Raw genomic sequence first — 19,078 nt, 5'->3', positions numbered from 1 at the left:
AGTTGGCCATGTATTTAGTAAAGTAACTAGAAGAGGATCATTGTGGCCGGAAACAGCACAGCCCCAATGAAGTTCTGAAGGTCCCCACCAGTTGACAGCCAGAAACAGTCGAAGTTGGGGCGCCAACTTTTTCATTCCAAAGTGGATGAGATATGACGGATATTCAGTAGAGCGCGCCTCGAATATTGTTTTTGTTAGCTGTGCAGAAGGCACATCCATCCATACACATGCCACGGCTGTCTTTGCACATCAACAACGCCACTTTATTGTTTCTCGGTGAATTATCAGACTCTCCTAACTTTAAACCACATGTTGTCGCCCACAGCACTTGTTTCTGGGTCCACATTTATATGGACAGTCCGGCTCAGTCGGACGGACTGAAGATCTGTCCAGGTCCAGTGGACGGTGATATGGTGATCAGTGTGTGAGACTCCGTTATCGTCTGTCTATGTTGATTCGTGAGATCTACCACTGTTGTCGCTAGGATTCATGTAAGGTCAGCAAGCCAGCACTCTAAGATAATAAACATTCGGTTGATCCAATTACTGCGGCAAGCCAATAACATATAGTTAGTGAGGCTCCGCGTTTGTAGGAACCAGCTCTGACTGTTTCCACAGCACAAGTCTCTTGACCAACCCCTTCCTGGTCAATAGGACAACCTTCGATTCCTTAGGTAGGGCAGGTGCTGATGCACCCGCAACCAACAGTGAAGAAGAAGAAAACAACGAGAATCAAGAGAAGAAAAAAATTGATGCCATAGGGAAGGACACGCCGACAATAGTTGTCGCCAGATATGTCAGCCGCTGAACCCTGAAAAGAGGGCTCGTAGGCCATGACTCCCATCGCAGCTTCAGCTTCTGAGAGGCCAGATGTCCCTTGAGGTCGTCACAAGATCTGTCATGGCAGCGACGGAGGCGTTGCTTCATGGGTACCATCCCCCACGATGTGTTTCTTCAGGGCAGATGGCCAGTTGGGTGCCCTTTTTCCCCAAAGATAGAGGCCGGGAGGGCATTGTGCCGCAGACGGTCCCATTCTCGTCCTTCATGTTGGTAGTCACATTCTCCAGAACAGCGGCAGAGCGTACGCTGTTGCCACACTTATCACCGCAGGCCTGGTCTGGTGGTAGGCCTGAAACTGCCTGAGATCTGAAGCGATATACCAGCGGAGCCGTCATCCCCCACCCACTGGAACAGCCACCTGGAACAGCCACCTGGAACAGCCACCTGTATTAACCGCCATTCTACGTTTGTCCATCTCGGTGAAGACAATAACATATGTGCAGCGGCGCAGTGGCCTAAACCCGCAGTCAACACCAACGCTTGTCAGCTTGATCATCAAGGACGGGACGTCTTCAAACTGTCAGTGAAATCGTCGTTCCTGCTACTGTATAGCTTCCTTCGCCTCTAATTGCAGATATGGCAATGAGCTCTATCCGAGGTTATCGTGAAAATATAGAATGAAAGACGTGGTCTTACATCGATGCCAAAAGGGGATGCTGGTGTGACCAATGTCACACCTTGGGATGTGGCTTGGCGATCCTTCCACGACCATGTGCATATATGGATGTAATTTCGATGTCCCGTTTCCGATGTCTTTTCGTGTTTATCCGAGATTCTGATGCAGGTACTCTCGTCGGCATCGATCACCATCACCTTGGTCACCAGGGACTGCTGCTTGTTGGATGTTGCGTGCTGGGAACGGCGCTCAGCGGGTTCCTGGGGGTCTAACATGATGTTCGAAGCACCGTGGCTGTAGGGGTTTTCCTGGCTTCCGCTACGTTCTCTTCAGACATCTGCTAAGAATTATAGACCAAGAAAATGTCTGCGCTCAATGAAAACTGGTGATATTTCGCTGTTACATGTAACTACCTAGGTACCCTTGCAGCTATAGGTCATTCTTCAGATATATTATTTAGAATGTCGAAAACTTAGCCCGATCATGGAAGCTGACATCCATGGATGCCAGCCCCGTCCGCCATGTTTCGAAGTTATTACTCAGCACTTCATCGCTTGCGGAAAGTGGCGGTATTTTGAGCTCATCGAAAACGTCAGTATCCAACGGGTAATTACATTCCTGTCTGTCTCTTGCAGTCGACTTGGCCCCATGACCCACTGCGACCTGCGTCAATCCGTCACATCGGGACCTCGGACTGAGACCGGTCACAATCCTGCATACCTGGGTACTTGAGTAGGTATGTACTCATTACGTCGACTTCTTGTCCAAGTTCGTCAGGCTGTATTCGGGGTAACTCGCCTTGTACCTGCAGGAAGAAATCAGCTCACTTGCTCATACATGACCAAAGCCAAGCTCAGAAGCTGCGGGACAGGACAGAAGGACATTCCCACTAACCCGAGCAGTCCGGCCCCCACCCAATAAGCCAAGACGTGATGCAGCGCGACCAAGAGCCACACAGGCGTCCAGAACGGGGGCGTCAGCACCATGTCGCTGTGATACATGAACAGCATGATCTGGAAGACGGACGGCGCCATCCTGTGTCGCTCGCAGTCCCGCACGTAGCCCGTGACGTTGCGCATGAACGACTCGTCGACGCCGTGGTCGAGCCCCTGCGGCTCAAACCAGAATGTCACGATGAGGTCCTCGGTTGAGGACTCGTGTGCCCAGAATCGGTGCCTGCGGGGTGGTGCAACAACGAAGGAGTGAGTTAGCATATTATCATATGAGTCAGCTTACTTTATGTTGGGGGGGGGGGTTCCTCGTTCTGAACGTTTCAGCTTGGGTATGACGGATGCGAACACCGTCTGAATCAGCCTCGTAAACGACGAGCACAGGTTCCACACACATACCTCGCCCCACAAGGCACAACAATACGGCCGTCGTCCTTGGAGACAGCATGTTCCTTCCCGTTAAGCACGACCCCGAGCACGCCCTGCTGCACCTCGAACGTCTCCTCCTGCCGGAGGTGGATGTGCAGCGGCGGGCCGGACCTGCCCTCTCGGACTCCCTGGTTGCGGATGCGGTGCGTCTCGCGCACGGCGCTGACGCCCGCCGTGTTCTTGACAAAGTCGTGCTTGACGGCGTCGTCGGCCGTGAAGAGGGAGGCCTGGTGGGCTCTGTTCTCGCGCTGGGGCGGTCGGGGCGAGAGCCATTGCTGGAGCCTGCTTGGTGGCATTTTCGAGATGTTTCTGGAGACGATGTTGATGTTTATCGAGTCTTGTGAATAATGGGCATAATCTCAGATATTGGGTTAGCTGAGCCGTTGACTTTTGAGGTCGTTCGTCTTGCGAGCCAGCGTTCTGAGTTGGACGCTCCTACTAGTTAGTCTCTAGCTCGAGGAACTGCTGACATACCTACGGCCTCGGCCTTTACTAGAGCGAGTGAAGGGCATGCGAAGGGCGCGTGAAGGGCCAATTACCAATCAACACATGAGTGTGTATCTGATTCTGTTGGATTTGAAAGCCTAGCCTTCTGCATATCGTTTTGCAGCAAAATGCATGCCAGAAAACTGCAAATGTAAAGAATTCTGTTCAATTTACAGGCCCATAATGAATTGGCACCTGGCCCCGAGCGTAACATTCGAACATTGAGTGCTAGGAGGACCGACAGCACAGAAACGCAAGATAACTGCATAGGCAAGATAGTACAAAGCTTTATTTGACATCATTTTCATTATGACCCCATGCGTTGGTGTATCAAGTGATTAAATACAATAAAATGCTCCTCCACAATTAGACTCAAATAATTGCACATCCCAACATCACATGCCCATTGTCCATTTTACATGTTGGCAAACAGAGCAGCACCACCAAACAGGGCACCCATACCAACGGCAGCGGTCTGCCTGGGGCCGAAGTTGTCCGAGGCGGCAGACGAGGCGGCCGAGCTCGCGCTCTCGCTGGCGCTGGAGGCAGCACTGCCGGCGGCCTCGGTGGCCGAGGAGGCGGCGGCCCCGGCGGAGCTGGTCAGGCCGGCAAGCTCAGAGGAAAGGGAGGAGGCGGCGTCGCCGGTGGCGGTGGACAGCGCTGCGGAGATGGAGGAGGCCTTGCTCGCGGCCTCGCCGGTGATGGACTCGAGGGCGGAGGACGCCTCGGCTGAGGCGGAGGACGCAGCACCCGAGGCCTCAGAGAGGATGGACGACGCGAGGGAGCTCGCTGACTCGGAAACGCTGGTGGGCAGGAGGCTGGCATCGGTGATGGTGGGGCCGGTTGTCTCGGCATTGTCTTGGGCCTGGATGGACAGTTAGTATCGTCGGGGATGGAGTGAGGGGTCTATATGGGTGGGAGGACGGCATACCAGAACCAAGGGGGCGACAGCGACGAGGAGGGTTGAGAAACGCATATTGGCGGTGGGTTGGGGTTTGTGTGGTGTGGGTATGTGGATATGGATGGAGCTTAAGTAAAGGATAGACAGTTAAGCGTTCTCGGATTTGAAATAAACTCTGGATCTAGCAGCTCCCAAGACTGCAAAGGGAGAGGGAGATGCCGACCTTTTATGCCCGTCAAGGTGACATGGGCAAAGTGTACTCCGTAGGTCCAGAGCACTTGAGGTCTTGGCTTGCTTGGATCGCTGCCGCACATGGTGGCTGCGGGTACCAAGCCGGGCAGCGGTCTCACCGTGTTGACCCAGTCCGCCCAGTGCGCCTAATAGAGCACAGCTCCAATGGCGAGGGCTGAGGCGCACCGGGATATCGGATGAGCGGCACCAAACAACATCATGAGCCACGGCCCGCGGTGACGAAAGCCCGCCCAACTGGGCAAGCTGGGCTGGCTGCTGCTGGGGGAACTGTCTGACTTGCCTGCTTGCCTGACCGGGGCCACATCAGGCGAGGTCCATCCTGCCAAGTAAGTGCCGTGCGGAACAAGGATGCAACCAGCAACCTGGCAACGCAGGCCCGTGGCAGGATCCCCTTCGTTTCCATGCCGAGCTGGGACAGGAAGCCAGGGAAGCGAGCATCATCTGGGGTCATCCAATCCGGGGCAGAAAGGGAGAGCACTGCCCATGTCGATCCAGCGCCAGCACCAACAGAAACAGCCAGACAGCTCGCTGCCCACTGGCTGACTGGCCGGCCTGTCTCGCTGGCCCGGCAGCTCCTTTTTTTAGTAATCGTTCAGCCTGTTGGGTACCGTTCAATGTTGGGGATCCTTGAGAATGTACACTATAATTCTGTCGAGCCGGCCGTAGTACACGACTCACGGTACTATACTGTGTAGACTACTGCATTGCCAGGCAACAATCGTACCTGGGGAGTCAGCTCCCAGGAACCGGAGCCTGCAGCAGGCCTGATGAGCAGCCCGGCAGCCTGAGCAGCAGCTGGCTGATCTCAGCTCCAAGCTGCGGAGTCGCCAAGACAAGCCTCGGTTTGAGCTGTCAAATATGGGGCTGCCGAGCACGTCCGCCAATGGCCCGAGCTGTGCCTGCTGGGGTGTCATGCGGGTTACCGCGTTCCCAGACAGGGCATAGGTCACAAGGTCAGTCCTACCGGGCGAGCAGGTCGTGCCACTGGTTCCGTCATGTTGATGTTCGATGGTGCTATTACCGGTGCGCCGCCATATTCTCGGCCCTGCTCGTCCCCCCGGTGATCCAATTTAGTTCGGATCTCTGCACATTCCTTCCAGAAGGACTTTAGTGACAGGGTGGCAAGGTGGGCTACCTCAATTGCTGTTCAGTGGCTGTCCTCCCTCGATCGTGGTGGCAGTGTCCCAGATCCAGGCTTCAAAGTTCTTCTATATCCGAGCCCGAGCAGGTGCGAGGGGGATGCTTATGTGTGTAGCCGCATAATATGGGCCCCGGGGAAGGATGCACAGGCACCAATGCCGGTGAGAAAGCCCACAGCTCCATCTAGACGATCGAGGCGCCGCCACTCAGTTGAGACCGACGACGCCCGAGAGAACTGAGGACTCACCTGCTGTAATACTCGCCTGAGACTGCACAGCACCCCGCTGCCGCAGCCCTGCCCTCCGCAGCCTGCCAGCCTGCTGCTGTCCGGACTTGTCATATTCCAGAGTGCTGGCTCATTGGCACGAGCCCCTTGTGCTAGTGCTTATATTGCCACTTTGCGACGCCTGGGCGCGCCAACACTTGTCCCGGGCCAATTACGTCGGCCGACGTCATTCGTCGATCCTCTTCTGTTCCTCTGACGACAATCGAGATGCGTTGCATGGATTCCCTCTAATTGGGTTTCGTGTGACAGCTTGGGGAGTTCCTTCTTGTCCGTCGGGAAAAATCACCCAGCAATAGTAACTCCACAGTCCGAGTGCTAGTCCCTCAGTTCCCTCCCCATTCCTCGGCGCCGTTGCTCGTCCTTCAATGTTCCCTCCCGATCGTAAGACACATGATGCCGACAGGGGGCTGCCACTCAGCCCACTGCGCCCCGGAGCTGCCGGCCAACCAGCCAACCACCGCCCCTGAAAAAGGCTCGGCACGCACTGCATTGATCGTCGCAGGGATCGTGGGGAAAGACGTTGGCTGCAACCTTCCTTTTACCGTGTAGGCAGGTAGGCCACTCCCACCACACAGCCGAATACGTGTGGCTCCCTCTGGTCGGTGGGTGGCGTCTACCCGTCCGTCTAGTCAGCTAGCCTCTGCCGGCATGCTGCCATGGGCCATTCACAGCTTATGTCCGCGGAAGCCTAATGCAGTGCAGACGAATACGACCGTCTTGGGTGTTTCCAAAGCCTGTGCAACAAAATCTAAAACCCAGAGTTGCGGTTGGCCCTTGGTTTCACGTGCGGTGCCACAGGCCTCGCAACAAGACTTGTTGTCACACCCGCGGGGCTTGGAGCGTCAGCTCATTGGTTTTGAACACCCATTGTAGACTACTCCGTACATCTGGCTGGAAACAAGGGCCCCCCACTTACGTGTTGATTTCCTGCTCCGACAATGATGCATGCATATACACGTAAGCTTTCATAATTTAAGTAATGTTTACATCCCCGCAACCAGTCGCACAGCGTCCTCGGTCTAGAATGCGAGGCCAAAGAGGACAAAAGCCGTGACCCCATTGCGCATACTTGTCCATAATTACATCAGCTTGATAAGGTTGAGCACTAGCTGCGCATACATGAGTTCAGCTAAGCCATGAAACATGTCTTTTTTATGTCGTATAACTCTTACTCCATCAGTACTGAACACCGGGCAAATCTCCCGAGCTGCATGCTACCCTGGAGCCGATTGATGAAAGGCTCTTTTCAGGAATGTGCATAGATATTTCCACAGCCGCCGAAGGAAAGCCGTTATAGTCGTCAAGCCGCCGTCGACTATGGTTACAGCACACTACTAGGAATTGCACGACCCGCACCCTTGAGAGTCGTGATTACTTGACACACGCCTTACACATGTATAATATCTTGTTACCTGGAACCACAGGAACCAGAATGTTGACTCTAATAAATCAGTATACTAATCCAAAATTTGTAGACATTCCTAGGGACATCTCGAAGTACTAAGGGGTTGATCGAAGCAGCCCATAGTTACATTTGCTCGGAGTGAACTACTAAACTCGGACATCTCAACAGGCCTTCAAATTCCCTTAGCGCCAATCGAACGCAAATATTGCAATGGCCGGTGACTGAGTTCAGCTTCAAAGATGAATCTAATAAATAATAATACCAAGGGGAATTGCGATCATCGGTATGTCGTTCAATCACTGATGTTTATCAAGACTAGTCAGTAGGGGGCAGCCTGGGCCAAAAAACCCCAGTATTTGGTGCTGTACCTTATGTTGAGGTAGAACGAGAAGCCATACGTCCATACATACACCTACCCAGGTATCCCGCCCAAAAGAGACCCTCACATCTGCGGAATAGAATAGAAGCGAAACCAGTCAGCCCACTGCCAAAACTTAAAACATTACAACAGCCAACCGATTATTCGAACTAACAGCAACATCGGTCCCCCACACATTATCAATGTACGCATTCTCAACCCCAACCTTCTGCTTCAGATAACCCACAGCCTCCTGGTTCAAAATCTTTCCCATGCTCCAAGGCGTGGCGATAACAGTCTCCCCGTCCCCCTCGCGCGTGGTCTTGGCCGCCTCAGGCGCCGCCCCGACAACATCCGTACCCTCGAACCCAACCTTGGCACCGCTGCCACCCCCGTCCGCCGGCGCCACGGTGGCAGCCCCGTCGCACCCGGCCTGCAGGCTCACGTCCCCCCACGCGTTGCCATCGTCCGCCCTGATCTGGACCTCGACCCACGTGGCAGGCATGTCGGTGGCGCGGACGATGCGGCCCTTGAAGTCCGCCCCGAGGGACACGGACGCGGTCCGTGAGGGCTTGACGGTTACTTTTGTCACCATGTTGGTGCAGGGGATGCCCGGGTCGGCTGTGCCGTCGCCGTTGGAGATGTTGTTGCAGAAGAAGTAGGTTGCTTCCTTGTCTGAGGCGTTGGTTAGGTCTATGCCTGGGTTGGAGGAGGGGCCGGTTCGGGGGCGGACGGCGGCGGCTGCTGTTACGGATGCTAGGGCCGTGAGGCCGTTTATGATTGTGTAAGGACGCATTTCCTATGTGTGGGGTGGGCTATAGTAGGGAAGGGGAGCGGTAAAACAGCTGGCGGTATGGGGAAACGAGTGGATTCAACGAGTAATGAACGTGGAGTAATGAATGTCTAGTAATGAACGTGGACCACCAGAGCAACGACTGCATCAATCTGTGATGTATTGGCAAGTCTGGAAGAGAGAAATAGGACAGGATGATGGGGGCGATGGAGTTATATCGACATTGAATCTTGCTAGTTAGCAAGATTCGGTACGAATCGACGTGAAATTGGTCAAAGACAAGGTCCGCCACTCAGAGGGCGACCATACCCCTGGCCAAGACCACCTGAACGCTCATCCAAACATCCATCGGTGAGTGTTAGTGGAGGAAACAAGATGTCCGCATGACAGGCCAAGTACCTAGGTACATGAGTTTGATTCGGATACCATAGTCGACGGTTTGCTGAGTTGGTAGCAGCGTGGGACGCTCTTGTGGTACACTTGTACTAGATACCTCTCAGAGGCAGCAGAGTTCTTGGGTAGAAAAATGCCAATTGGAGGATCTGAAATATTTAGTACGAACATGATCCTTCAAGTTATGCTAATATAAAGAAGTTGGTGTGTTAATTTTATTTCCAGTGCTGGATCCGGGTTCTGACGTGAGCCGGACATAGCTGCACAAAATTATCTGTGGGATCACCGTCACAGGGGTAAAGCTAGCCACAGCGAGATAATACAGGAAGAGTTTTAATCATTGACAAATTAAACCATGAGACCAAAGCTTCCTAGAGACAGGTCTGCCTAGCAGAGCGTTGTCAGTTCATCACTCGTTGACAACAAGCCCACGTGCCAAACCGTCGTTGAGGGCCGTCGAACGATCCTAGACCCTATCGTACCGCTGACGTGGGATCCCGCGTTCCATGCCCTCTCAAAGACTTGTATCTCTACTGCGTGTTGTGGTTCCAGACCCGGGGCGATGGATCCTACGGCCCCAAAACAGACCTTATCACGTTCCTCCACCCGTCAGCCCGGCCAGCCTCACTGGCAGGGGCCATTGAGATTTCTGGAGGTAGAGAAGCTCCATCAAAACCCTGGGCCGATTGTTTCTTGCCATGAAACAAAGCCACTAGGCCATTCTTTCGCCGCCTCAGGGCCAGATGGTTGCATCAACGCACACGACCCCGATGCAGTTGTGGTTCTACCTGGGCCGAGGCGGTGGCGCCATTCGGGGACTCCAAATACAACATAAGGAGAAGTACCTATGACTTCCTCGCTAATCCTGACTTTCAGCGGTCAAAATGAAGAATTCCCGAACCACGGTCTAAAAACAACGAGATCTCTGAAACGGAAATCTCACGCTGCTATAAGGGAGGCGCGATTTCTGCCCAGGAAGGACTGGGCGACTGGGCACGGCTCCCAGCACTTAAACTTAAAACATATCTATTATTATAAATATAAAATAAAATTAAATAGACTTTTCTAGCTAAATACTATTCCTAATAAAAGAAAATAAATAATATATAAATAAATAAATATATATTATATACTAAGTTTTAATAAATAAAGATTTAATTAAATAATATTTTAAAATACTTTTTAAATTAAAGTTATTAAATATAAATATAACTAATATTATAATTTTCAATTCTATTAAAGAAGTAAAAACAGTCCTTATAATCTATAATAAAAGAAGGCTTAAATTATTTATAAAAAATTATTAATTTAAAACTAAAGTTACTTAAAGAATAATATAAAGGAAGTAATGAAGCTATAATCCTACATTATAAGAGGTATAGAGGCTACTTAAGTTAATAAAATAAGTAGGTATATAGACCCACTAGTTAGTCCTATAGGCAATTAACTTATAGCCTTAATAAAAGTTATATAATTAAGATATAATGTTAGAGCTATAGGTTGAACGCTTATAGGACTAACTAATAGGTCCGTGCACTTTACTTATCTTATTAACTTAAGTGGCCTCCATACTTTTTATATAGTTTCGTTTCTTATCCCTATATATATAAAGTATATATAGTGTCTTTATATAGTACTGAATATTTAAGATTTAATATTTAAAAAAATATAATATTAATAATAATAAAAAGAAAATATAATATATAAATATATAACTAAGCTTTATATTATATAAATAAAGTTAAAAAGTATTACTTTTAATAATATTATATTAAAAGCTAGTAAAGTAGTTATATTATAAGACTACAATAATCTTAAAATAACCCTTATAAAAAGAAGAATCTTATAATATAAAACTTAATAAGTTAGTTTTCCTTATTAATATATTTATTATATAACTATTTAAATCTATTTTTATTAAATAAGTTAATATAATTTCTATTCTAAATATATAATTAATAAAATAATAACACTATAATAATAAACCTATTTAAAAAGTCTTATTATATAAATTCTATAAAAAATTAAAACTTTCTTAAAAACTAAATAAAGTTTATTTATTATATATTAAATAAATATTATATAAAAAGTAAAAATCTAAATACTTAAAAACTAAATCTTTTTTAAATATATTACTTTATTATTAAAAGTTTATCTACTTTTATATAATATATAAGAAATATAATAGAACAGGGAGCTTTATAAAAAAAGCTAATAATTTTATATATAAATAAGTTTAAAAATATATATTAAATAATTATTAACTTTATACTTAAAATATAAACTAATAGTTAATTTAAAAGTTAAAAATATAATAAATAGATAAATAGTTAAACAAAAAATATAATATAGTTAAAGCCTTTATACCTCTTATAACGCGGGATTATAGCTTCACTACCTCCCCTATACTATTCCTTAGGTAACTCTAGTTTTAAATCAACAATTCTTCGCAGACAATTTAAGCCTTCTTTTGGCATAGGTCGCGAGGACCGTCTTATATAATATATAATTATAAGGTGGTTAAAATTATACTCTAGTTATAAAGTAGGGTAGGTATGTTTTCTGTTAGATAAATAATGTATGTATATAGAAACAAAATGATTACCAGCCTGACAGGACATAACTACATCGTTTTCCGGACAGTACCCTCATTTGAGCTCCTCCTGGGCAATGTTTCCACGGGTATCATCTTGATGATGGCTTTTGCAACATACTCGCCGCTCTGATATGCACCCATGACCGTACCAATGCCTTTGGTAGGCGCCACGTGCTCACCAGCGAACCACACACCTCTTTCAGTCCCTAAACCCTCTCGCAGGACTTCTAGATCTTTGGCGCCGTCCTCCTGTCCTAGCGGAAAATTGGTGAAAGACCCGTAGCCCGCGAACTCGTCGTTCTGCCAGTCAGTGGCTAGAAATTTCATAGGTTTGCAGTCAGGAGACTCCGCACAAAAATTTGGCAGACGAGAGTAGTAAGGCCGGAAGTGAGAGTCTAGTATCTCATAAAATTCAGGTGACTCGTGGTCTTTTCCCTTGATAAGATTGGATATTTGGCGTCCCCACTCGCCGTATGTGAAGAACATGATGACAGGCTTTGCATGCGGCTCCGGAAGACCGGAGAACGAGATTATTTCCTGGCGCCATTGATGAGGGTTCGTCTTGGGCGCGTACTTGGGTTTCAGAAAGAGTGATTCGATAGGAAACGATCCTTGACCTGCTGCTTGTCCAACGCCATCCCAAAAAGCTTTCGGAAAACGGATAAATATCTTTTCGAGGTTTCCGTACCCGGTTGCATTAATGGCTTGGCATAGTCGCGGTGGCAGCTCCGGGTTAAAGACATGCTGGTTTCTTTGTAACCATCCGAGAGGTGCAGTGACGATAACCTGGTCGAATCCTTGCATCTGACCGTCTCTTGTCACCACCTCCAATCGGTGCTTTCGGCCTCTTTTCTCGAGCCCCTCGTTGAGCTCGATGCGAATTACCTCGGCATTGAGACGCAGATCAGCGCGAGATATTGCGATTTCAGCCACCTGTTCCACTATCTTCTTGAATGTTGATGCCACGAACAAATTGTCTTCAAAGAACGTTAGCAATCCCACGACGCAAGGTTGAAGATCAACTTACCTCCATCAACGCCTTCATCTAGCCACAGACTTTTCAGGCTTTGGGTCTCATAATCTGCGCCCATAAATGCTCCCCACATCTCAATTATCGACTCAAGAAGCGACTTTTGTGGGCAGTGCTCCAGCTTCGTACTCACAAACATCTTCAGTGATGCTTCTGGTGGTACGCCGGGGTAGTGCGTTTTGCTGTGCTCAGATGCCTCATTGAGTATCTCCCACACCCTCTCGTAGAATTTCTTCGCGTGTTGTTTCTCCAAGAGGCTACCCTCCGCATCGAATATGGAGCCTACAGCTCCACAGGCAATTGTTGCTGTTCCCGACAACGCAGCCAATTCGACGAATGGATTCCCCTGTGTTCCATGGATCCAGCTGGCTCCCATATCCACCGCGGGTCCCAGCTGGGAGGACTGGTAAACACGACCACCAACACGTCCCCTTGCCTCGAGAATAGTGACCTCGAAGTCCTCCAAGGCGAGCAGGCCTGCAGCCCGCAAGCCACTGATACCTGCTCCAATCACGCACACACGCTGCATAGCAGGCTCTTTCATAGGTGAAATAAATGAGCGAAAGGTGCTTGAACCAACAAGTATGAGGTCAGGTAGGACCCACACTCTGTAACACCGTAATGGCAGGCCCAGGCGTGCCTTAGTGTGAAGCTATTGAGCAAACACACGCAGAATTTTGTGCCGGGCGTGCAGAAATACCTTCCACTAGAATCACCCGGGTCAGAAATCCCCTTCCTCCGAGGTCCGAAGCAGTTAGGATGATGCTGACGTCAGCTGACTCGAGGGGGCATAACATCATGCACTACTACTGGTTTCTTCTATTGCACATACATCGGAGGACATACATGGCACTCTAAAATACTAGTAAATGCTCAGTCACACCGTCTCTTTTATAAAAGAAACACGCACTATCAATAATGTAAGTAAAAAGTATAATAGGTACACATAGTCTTAGTATTAACGTAAATTAGTAAACTAATTTATATATAATCTTACTAACATATATAAATTATTTGAATTCTTATAATTAAAATTATTTAAATATATACTTACTTTAAAAAAGTATTTTAAATAATATAAATATAATAATTATATTATTTAACTTATTTTTATATATAATAATATACTTCTTTTATAAAAGGTAATTTATAGTTATTATAATTAATTATAAAATTAAAACTAATATAAATAAAGTATATAAAATTTAATATTTTTAATATTTATATAAAGATATTTTAAATTAAATAAATTATTATATAAAGTTATATTTTATTTACTTATATATAAATACTTTTAATACTTTATTAATTAATATCTTTTATTATCCTATAAAGAATTAAATATTCATTTATAATATATAATATATTTAACTTTAAATACATTAATTTAAGTAATTTAATATTATTTAATAGATTTATTAAATAAATATTTTTTAAACTTTATATAAAACTTTTATATATATTTAATATATATAATAAATTATTATCTATCTTTTAAGATATTTCAGTAGATATTTTTAGTTTAATAATAAAATATAAAAAAGATAAATTATATAAAATCTATTTTAAATTAAATAAATAAATAAAGGATTTTAAATTTAATAAATATAGAAAATAGTTTAAATTTAAGAAGTTTATAAAAAAATTTAAATTTAAATAATAATAATATAAAAGTTACAGTTTATATTAAATAAGTAGATAAAATCTAGGCCGCCCGCATTCTATATTCCTCCCAATCTCTTGACTCATGCCCCCCTACCGAAGTACATATGAAAAAGGCATTGAACCATGGTTCTTAGGATGGACTAGCCTTAGTAAAGTATAACACACCCACTAATCTATTGTTCATGCGTCTATACCTGGTTCCATTCCTATTCCGTATACAGCCTAAGTCATACTATGCGTCTTTATACCATATTTCTTTTGTACCGTGTGTTCTTACGGGACCCGTCTAGGACTGCTGGCCCCTGAAACGTTTAGAAAATCGATGCAACATGCGCCGGTAATATGACTTGGCCAGCATCCACTTTGAAACTTTATTTGTCTAAGCATCTCTAAGCCTATATTATAGTTTTGCTAGGGCCGTACTTCTCCCTTATATCCCCCACTCCATCCTTGCTCCCCGATTTCCTACGAGTGTCAGATCATTTGTTTCTACACAGCTTGTCCTCATCTGGCCAGGGACTTCTCCATTCTCATCTCTACACCTCTCCCATTGCAGCCACGTTCTCTTCGCTTTGAAGCACATGCTACTGGAGCTATGGATTCAGACGCACCAGAGAAGACAATTCGGCTGACACGAAGCGAAATCACAGACACTAGCTCTCCAAGCATACCAACGAGTGACGAATTTGGCCACCTCCCCGACCAAGAAGCAGATATTCTGAGGCAGCAGGTCTCCTCGATTGGCCAAAGAGTTGGCGTCACCACTCTTTTCCGATATGCGTCCTCCTTCGATATTGTCCTCCTTTCGCTCAGCGCTATATCTTCAATACTGGGTGGCGCAGCTCTGCCACTGATGACTCTGCTCTTTGGAAACTTCCAGGGGACCATCCAGGGTTATTTTCTTGGAAGAGCTTCCTATCAGGAGTATATCCAGGAGATGACCTCGATTGCCATGTATTTTGTGTATCTGGCGATCGGCGAGTTCGCCCTCGTTTACATAGGCACAACTGGCTTCATCTACTCTGGAGAGCGCATAAGCAACCAAATTCGCGAGCATTATCTAGAGAGCTGCCTGCGGCAGAATATTGCCTATTTCGACACTAAGATGTCTAGTGGTGAGATCACAACTTCCATAACTACTGATATCAACCAAATCAAGGCTGGAATTTCCGAGAAACTTGGAATCACCCTTGCCGCCGTTGCCACCTTTATCTCCGCGTTCGCTATCGGGTTTGCCGCCTACTGGAAGCTCACTTTGGTCGTTTGCTCATCAGTGTTTGTTCTTCTTGCAATCATGGGCATCGCATCGTCCTTCATCACCACGAATGCTATCCAGCTGTTCCTCACTTCATCTTCGGCAGGGAGCCTGGCCGGAGAGATTCTTGGATCTGTCCGCACTGCTGTTGCATTTGGGAATGAAGAGCGCCTCGCAACACAGTATGATGGGTATTTGAAGGAAGCTGAGAAGTACGGCTTCAAGGTAAAAGCTATCACTGGCGTGATGGTCGCTGGGATGATGCTCGTCCTTTACCTGAATTACGCCTTGTCATTCTGGGCAGGGAGTATATTCCTGATCAACGGACAGACATCGCTCTCGAAGATATTAACGGTGATGATGGCGATCATGATGGGCGCCTTCGACATCGGTCATGTCGCGGCACATGTCCAGGCCATCACGATGGCTTTGGGGTCGGCCAAGAAGATCTTCGACACCATCGACAGGGTGGCGCCACCGTCTCTTGATCCGACTGCAAACACAGGCGAGAAAATCGATCAGATTCAAGGCGCGATTCGCTTTGAAAGTATTAAACACATCTATCCATCACGGCCCGACGTTGTAGTGTTGAACGACTTCACTCTCGACATCCCAGTGGGGAAGATGACGGCCATTGTGGGCGCATCAGGGTCAGGAAAGAGTACCCTGGTCGGCTTGCTAGCGAGGTTCTACATTCCTGTTCGAGGCAGAATTTACCTGGACGGACGAGACACCAGCACTCTTAGTCTTCCATGGCTGCGCGAGAACATCGGACTAGTGGGGCAAAACCCGACACTTTTCAACGAGACCATATATAACAACATCCTGTACGGATTGTCCACATCTGCACTTCCCAGCGAAAGCGCGGAGAGGCAACAGGAATTGGTGATCAACGCAGCCAAGACGGCCAACGCACATAACTTCATTTCGGAACTTCCTCGGGGTTATCACACCGTCGTCGGTGAAAGGGGGTTTCTCCTTTCCGGAGGCCAGAAACAAAGAATTTGCATAGCCCGGGCCATCATTTTGGACTCAAAAAGTACTTAAACACTCTCACTCACCCATACCGTCTGACTATACCTTCTCTAACTTATTTATAGTCCTTGTACTTGATGAAGCGACTAGTGCCCTCGACTCTGAATCGGAAAAGGCGGTCCAAATAGGCCTCAACCAAGCGAGCGCAGGGCGCACAGTCATCGTAGTGGCCCATCGCTTGTCAACTATTCAGGATGCCGACCAGATTGTTGTGCTTTCTCAAGGATGCATCGTGGAGCAGGGGGTTCATGAGGAGCTGCTCTCGAAACGCGGCGCCTACTTCAAGCTTTTTAATACTCAAAGAATCGCTGCTGCACTTTCGTCTGCGGAAGTCAATCAATCCGATGGCAAAGGAGCACGACCCTTGCACGACTCATCGACGGCATCTACTGGAGCTGGAGAGAAGGATATTGTGGAGAAGATGTCAAAGACACACACCGGACGAGATGAAAAGTCTCGGCGTGATTCCCCAGAACCTGGAAACGAGACTAAATACGGGCTGTGGACCTCGATCAAGTTTATTGCTTCGCTCAACAAGCAAGAACAGATGCTTATGCTGTTGGGACTCTTCTTCGCGGCCATTTGCGGCGCTGGCAATCCAGTGCAGGCAGTCTTCTTCGCTAAGGAAATAACGGTGAGGTTCACCCATGGATGAATTAAGAGTATATGCTGACCCACATCCTAATAGGTGCTCAGTCAGCCTCTTACATCAGAAAGTTCTGGCGAAATTAAGACGCGCAGCGACTTTTGGAGCCTCATGTATTTGGTGTTAGCCATCGTCCAGTTCATCGCCTTCACCATTCAAGGATTGGTGTTTGCGAGGTGTTCCGAGAGATTGATTCAGCGGGTCCGCGACATGACGTTTCGACACATACTCCGCCAGGACATAGCCTTTTTCGACAATACGAACGTAGGCACCCTGACATCACTCTTGTCCACCGAAACGGCCAACGTCGCAGGCCTCAGTGGAGCAACGCTCGGCACTCTGCTCACAGTAAGCACGACTCTGATCGGAGCCGCGGCATTGGGTCTAGCCCTTCAGTGGAACTTGTCACTCGTCATCGCCTCGACGATTCCCGTGCTCCTGGCCTGTGGATACCTTCGTTTTCATATGCTCGCCAGATTCTCCAAACACTCACAGACGTCATTCTCCGAGTCAGCTGCACTGGCGTCCGAGACTATTACTGCTCTGCCCACGATCGCTGCTCTTGTCAGGGAAGACGAGGCGCTGAACGAGTACCGACGGATGATCAGGGTCCAACAGGCGAGAAGCCTGGTCTCGACGCTGCAGTCCAGCGCCTTATATGCCGCTTCCCAGTCGGCCTTCTTTCTCGTCTTCGCTCTTGGCTTCTGGTACGGTGGTACGCTCCTCGCCAGGCACGAGATTGATCAGTTTCAATTTTTTGCTTGCTTCTCCGCCATCGTGTTTGGTGCCCAGTCTGCCGGAACATTCTTTTCTTATGCCCGTGAGATGGGGAATGCGCATAGCTCCACCAGTCGCCTGAAGAGCTTGTTCGATAGGAGACCGACTATCGACACTTGGTCACATAGTGGCGAGGCCATTGACAGCAGCTCCTGCGCGGGTACTATCGAATTTCGAGACGTCAAGTTCAGGTATCCGGAGCGGCTCGACCAACCAGTTCTGAGGGGCCTTAATTTGAAAATCTCAGCTGGACAGTACATAGGTCTAGTCGGAGCTTCAGGCAGTGGCAAGAGTACCATTATTGCCATGCTGGAGCGGTTTTATGACCCAGACGCCGGAACCATCCTTCTCGACGGTCGAGATATCCGCACCCTGAACTTGAATCAGTATCGCAGTATCATCTCTCTCGTCTCCCAAGAACCAGTGCTATACCAAGGCACTATCAAAGACAATATCCTTTTGGGGATGCCGAACTCGGACGAGATCAACACCGAAACGATCGAGAAAGCGTGCGTCGAGGCAAGTATCCACAACTTCATCGTGTCCCTCCCAGATGGTTTGGACACAAACGTTGGGAACAGTGGTGTCCTGCTCTCGGGAGGCCAAAAGCAGCGCATCGCTCTCGCCCGTGCTCTGATCCGCAAGCCAAGGCTGCTTTTGCTGGACGAGGCCACGTCCTCGCTCGACTCGGAGTCGGAGAGCGTAGTGCAAGACGCTCTGGACCGGGCAGCTAGGGGTGGCCGGACGACTATAGCTGTGGCACATCGACTCAGTACGGTGCGGAACGCGGATACAATATATGTCCTGGACAATGGAGGGATCGCAGAGATGGGTACCCATGACGAGCTCATGCGAATGGAGGGGCGGTATGCGCAGATGATTAGACACCAGTCCACAGACACCAGTCTCTGACGTGCCAGCTGCTACATGGCTATTAACACATAGGGTATGAAGTTCGTTTGGTCAATTTCAGAAGGCACAGACACACAAGTCAAATCAAAATAATGGCTTAAAGAATACGTATTGCGATCAGTGTGCGATCAATAGATCACCACTCCTATTCCAGAACGTTTTGATGCGGACCATTCAAAGAGACAAGGAACGCCGCACTATCAGTATTTCGAGCCTATCTATGCATCTTTTTGGCTGCCACTGCTTGCCACAAGGGTTGCCTTGCCGCTCACGGCGTAGTATACACTCATATATGCGCCAGTCTTAGCCGAGTA

The 19,078-nt window shown here is 48.0% G+C and overlaps 5 protein-coding genes across 5 annotated transcripts; 1 reads left to right on the top strand and 4 right to left on the bottom strand.

Annotated features, from left to right (window-relative positions):
• Nucleotides 1–2,039: 2,039 nt before the first annotated feature.
• Nucleotides 2,040–3,588, bottom strand: KVR01_011814 (uncharacterized protein; the record flags this gene model as incomplete). The annotated part of the gene is made up of 4 exons (XM_044788280.1): nucleotides 2,040–2,260; nucleotides 2,350–2,631; nucleotides 2,805–3,082; nucleotides 3,559–3,588. 4 exons carry the CDS (start codon nucleotides 3,586–3,588, stop codon nucleotides 2,203–2,205), a joined length of 648 nt encoding a protein of 215 aa, XP_044638895.1. The 3' UTR covers nucleotides 2,040–2,202.
• A 36-nt stretch (nucleotides 3,589–3,624) lies between these two features.
• KVR01_012054 (uncharacterized protein) lies at nucleotides 3,625–5,919 on the bottom strand. Its single transcript, XM_044791497.1, has 2 exons — nucleotides 4,252–5,919; nucleotides 3,625–4,185 (listed from the first exon to the last, which is right to left on the bottom strand). Exons 1-2 carry the CDS (start codon nucleotides 4,294–4,296, stop codon nucleotides 3,736–3,738), a joined length of 495 nt encoding a protein of 164 aa, XP_044639135.1. The 5' UTR covers nucleotides 4,297–5,919; the 3' UTR covers nucleotides 3,625–3,735.
• A 1,024-nt stretch (nucleotides 5,920–6,943) lies between these two features.
• On the bottom strand, nucleotides 6,944–8,913 carry KVR01_011943 (uncharacterized protein). Its single transcript, XM_044791999.1, has one exon. It carries the CDS (start codon nucleotides 8,456–8,458, stop codon nucleotides 7,799–7,801), a length of 660 nt encoding a protein of 219 aa, XP_044639024.1. The 5' UTR covers nucleotides 8,459–8,913; the 3' UTR covers nucleotides 6,944–7,798.
• A 2,558-nt stretch (nucleotides 8,914–11,471) lies between these two features.
• On the bottom strand, nucleotides 11,472–13,126 carry KVR01_011999 (uncharacterized protein; the record flags this gene model as incomplete). The annotated part of the gene is made up of 2 exons (XM_044786430.1): nucleotides 12,472–13,126; nucleotides 11,472–12,421 (listed from the first exon to the last, which is right to left on the bottom strand). The coding sequence occupies exons 1-2, from the start codon at nucleotides 13,016–13,018 to the stop codon at nucleotides 11,472–11,474; spliced, it is 1,497 nt and encodes a 498-aa protein (XP_044639080.1). The 5' UTR covers nucleotides 13,019–13,126.
• Nucleotides 13,127–14,734: 1,608 nt separating this feature from the next.
• On the top strand, nucleotides 14,735–18,764 carry KVR01_011839 (uncharacterized protein; the record flags this gene model as incomplete). Its single annotated transcript, XM_044788121.1, has 3 exons — nucleotides 14,735–16,433; nucleotides 16,495–17,063; nucleotides 17,118–18,764. 3 exons carry the CDS (start codon nucleotides 14,735–14,737, stop codon nucleotides 18,762–18,764), a joined length of 3,915 nt encoding a protein of 1,304 aa, XP_044638920.1.
• Between the last annotated feature and the right edge of the window lie 314 nt (nucleotides 18,765–19,078).

The sequence above is a fragment of the Diaporthe batatas genome (assembly GCF_019321695.1).
Source record: "Diaporthe batatas strain CRI 302-4 chromosome Unknown Contig00017, whole genome shotgun sequence".
NCBI classification, from domain to species: domain Eukaryota; kingdom Fungi; phylum Ascomycota; class Sordariomycetes; order Diaporthales; family Diaporthaceae; genus Diaporthe; species Diaporthe batatas.
Note: the sequence above shows the minus strand (reverse complement) of the source record. Positions and strands in the feature narration are given on the sequence as shown.

Excerpts from the sequence above, each read along its gene's own strand:
- KVR01_012054 (XM_044791497.1), bottom strand. The coding sequence starts at position 4,296 with ATGCGTTTCTCAACCCTCCTCGTCGCTGTCGCCCCCTTGGTTCTG. Across the intron at positions 4,186-4,251 it reads CTGTCGCCCCCTTGGTTCTG|GCCCAAGACAATGCCGAGAC; the intron begins GTATGCCGTCCT and ends CTGTCCATCCAG.
- KVR01_011943 (XM_044791999.1), bottom strand. The coding sequence starts at position 8,458 with ATGCGTCCTTACACAATCATAAACGGCCTCACGGCCCTAGCATCCGTA.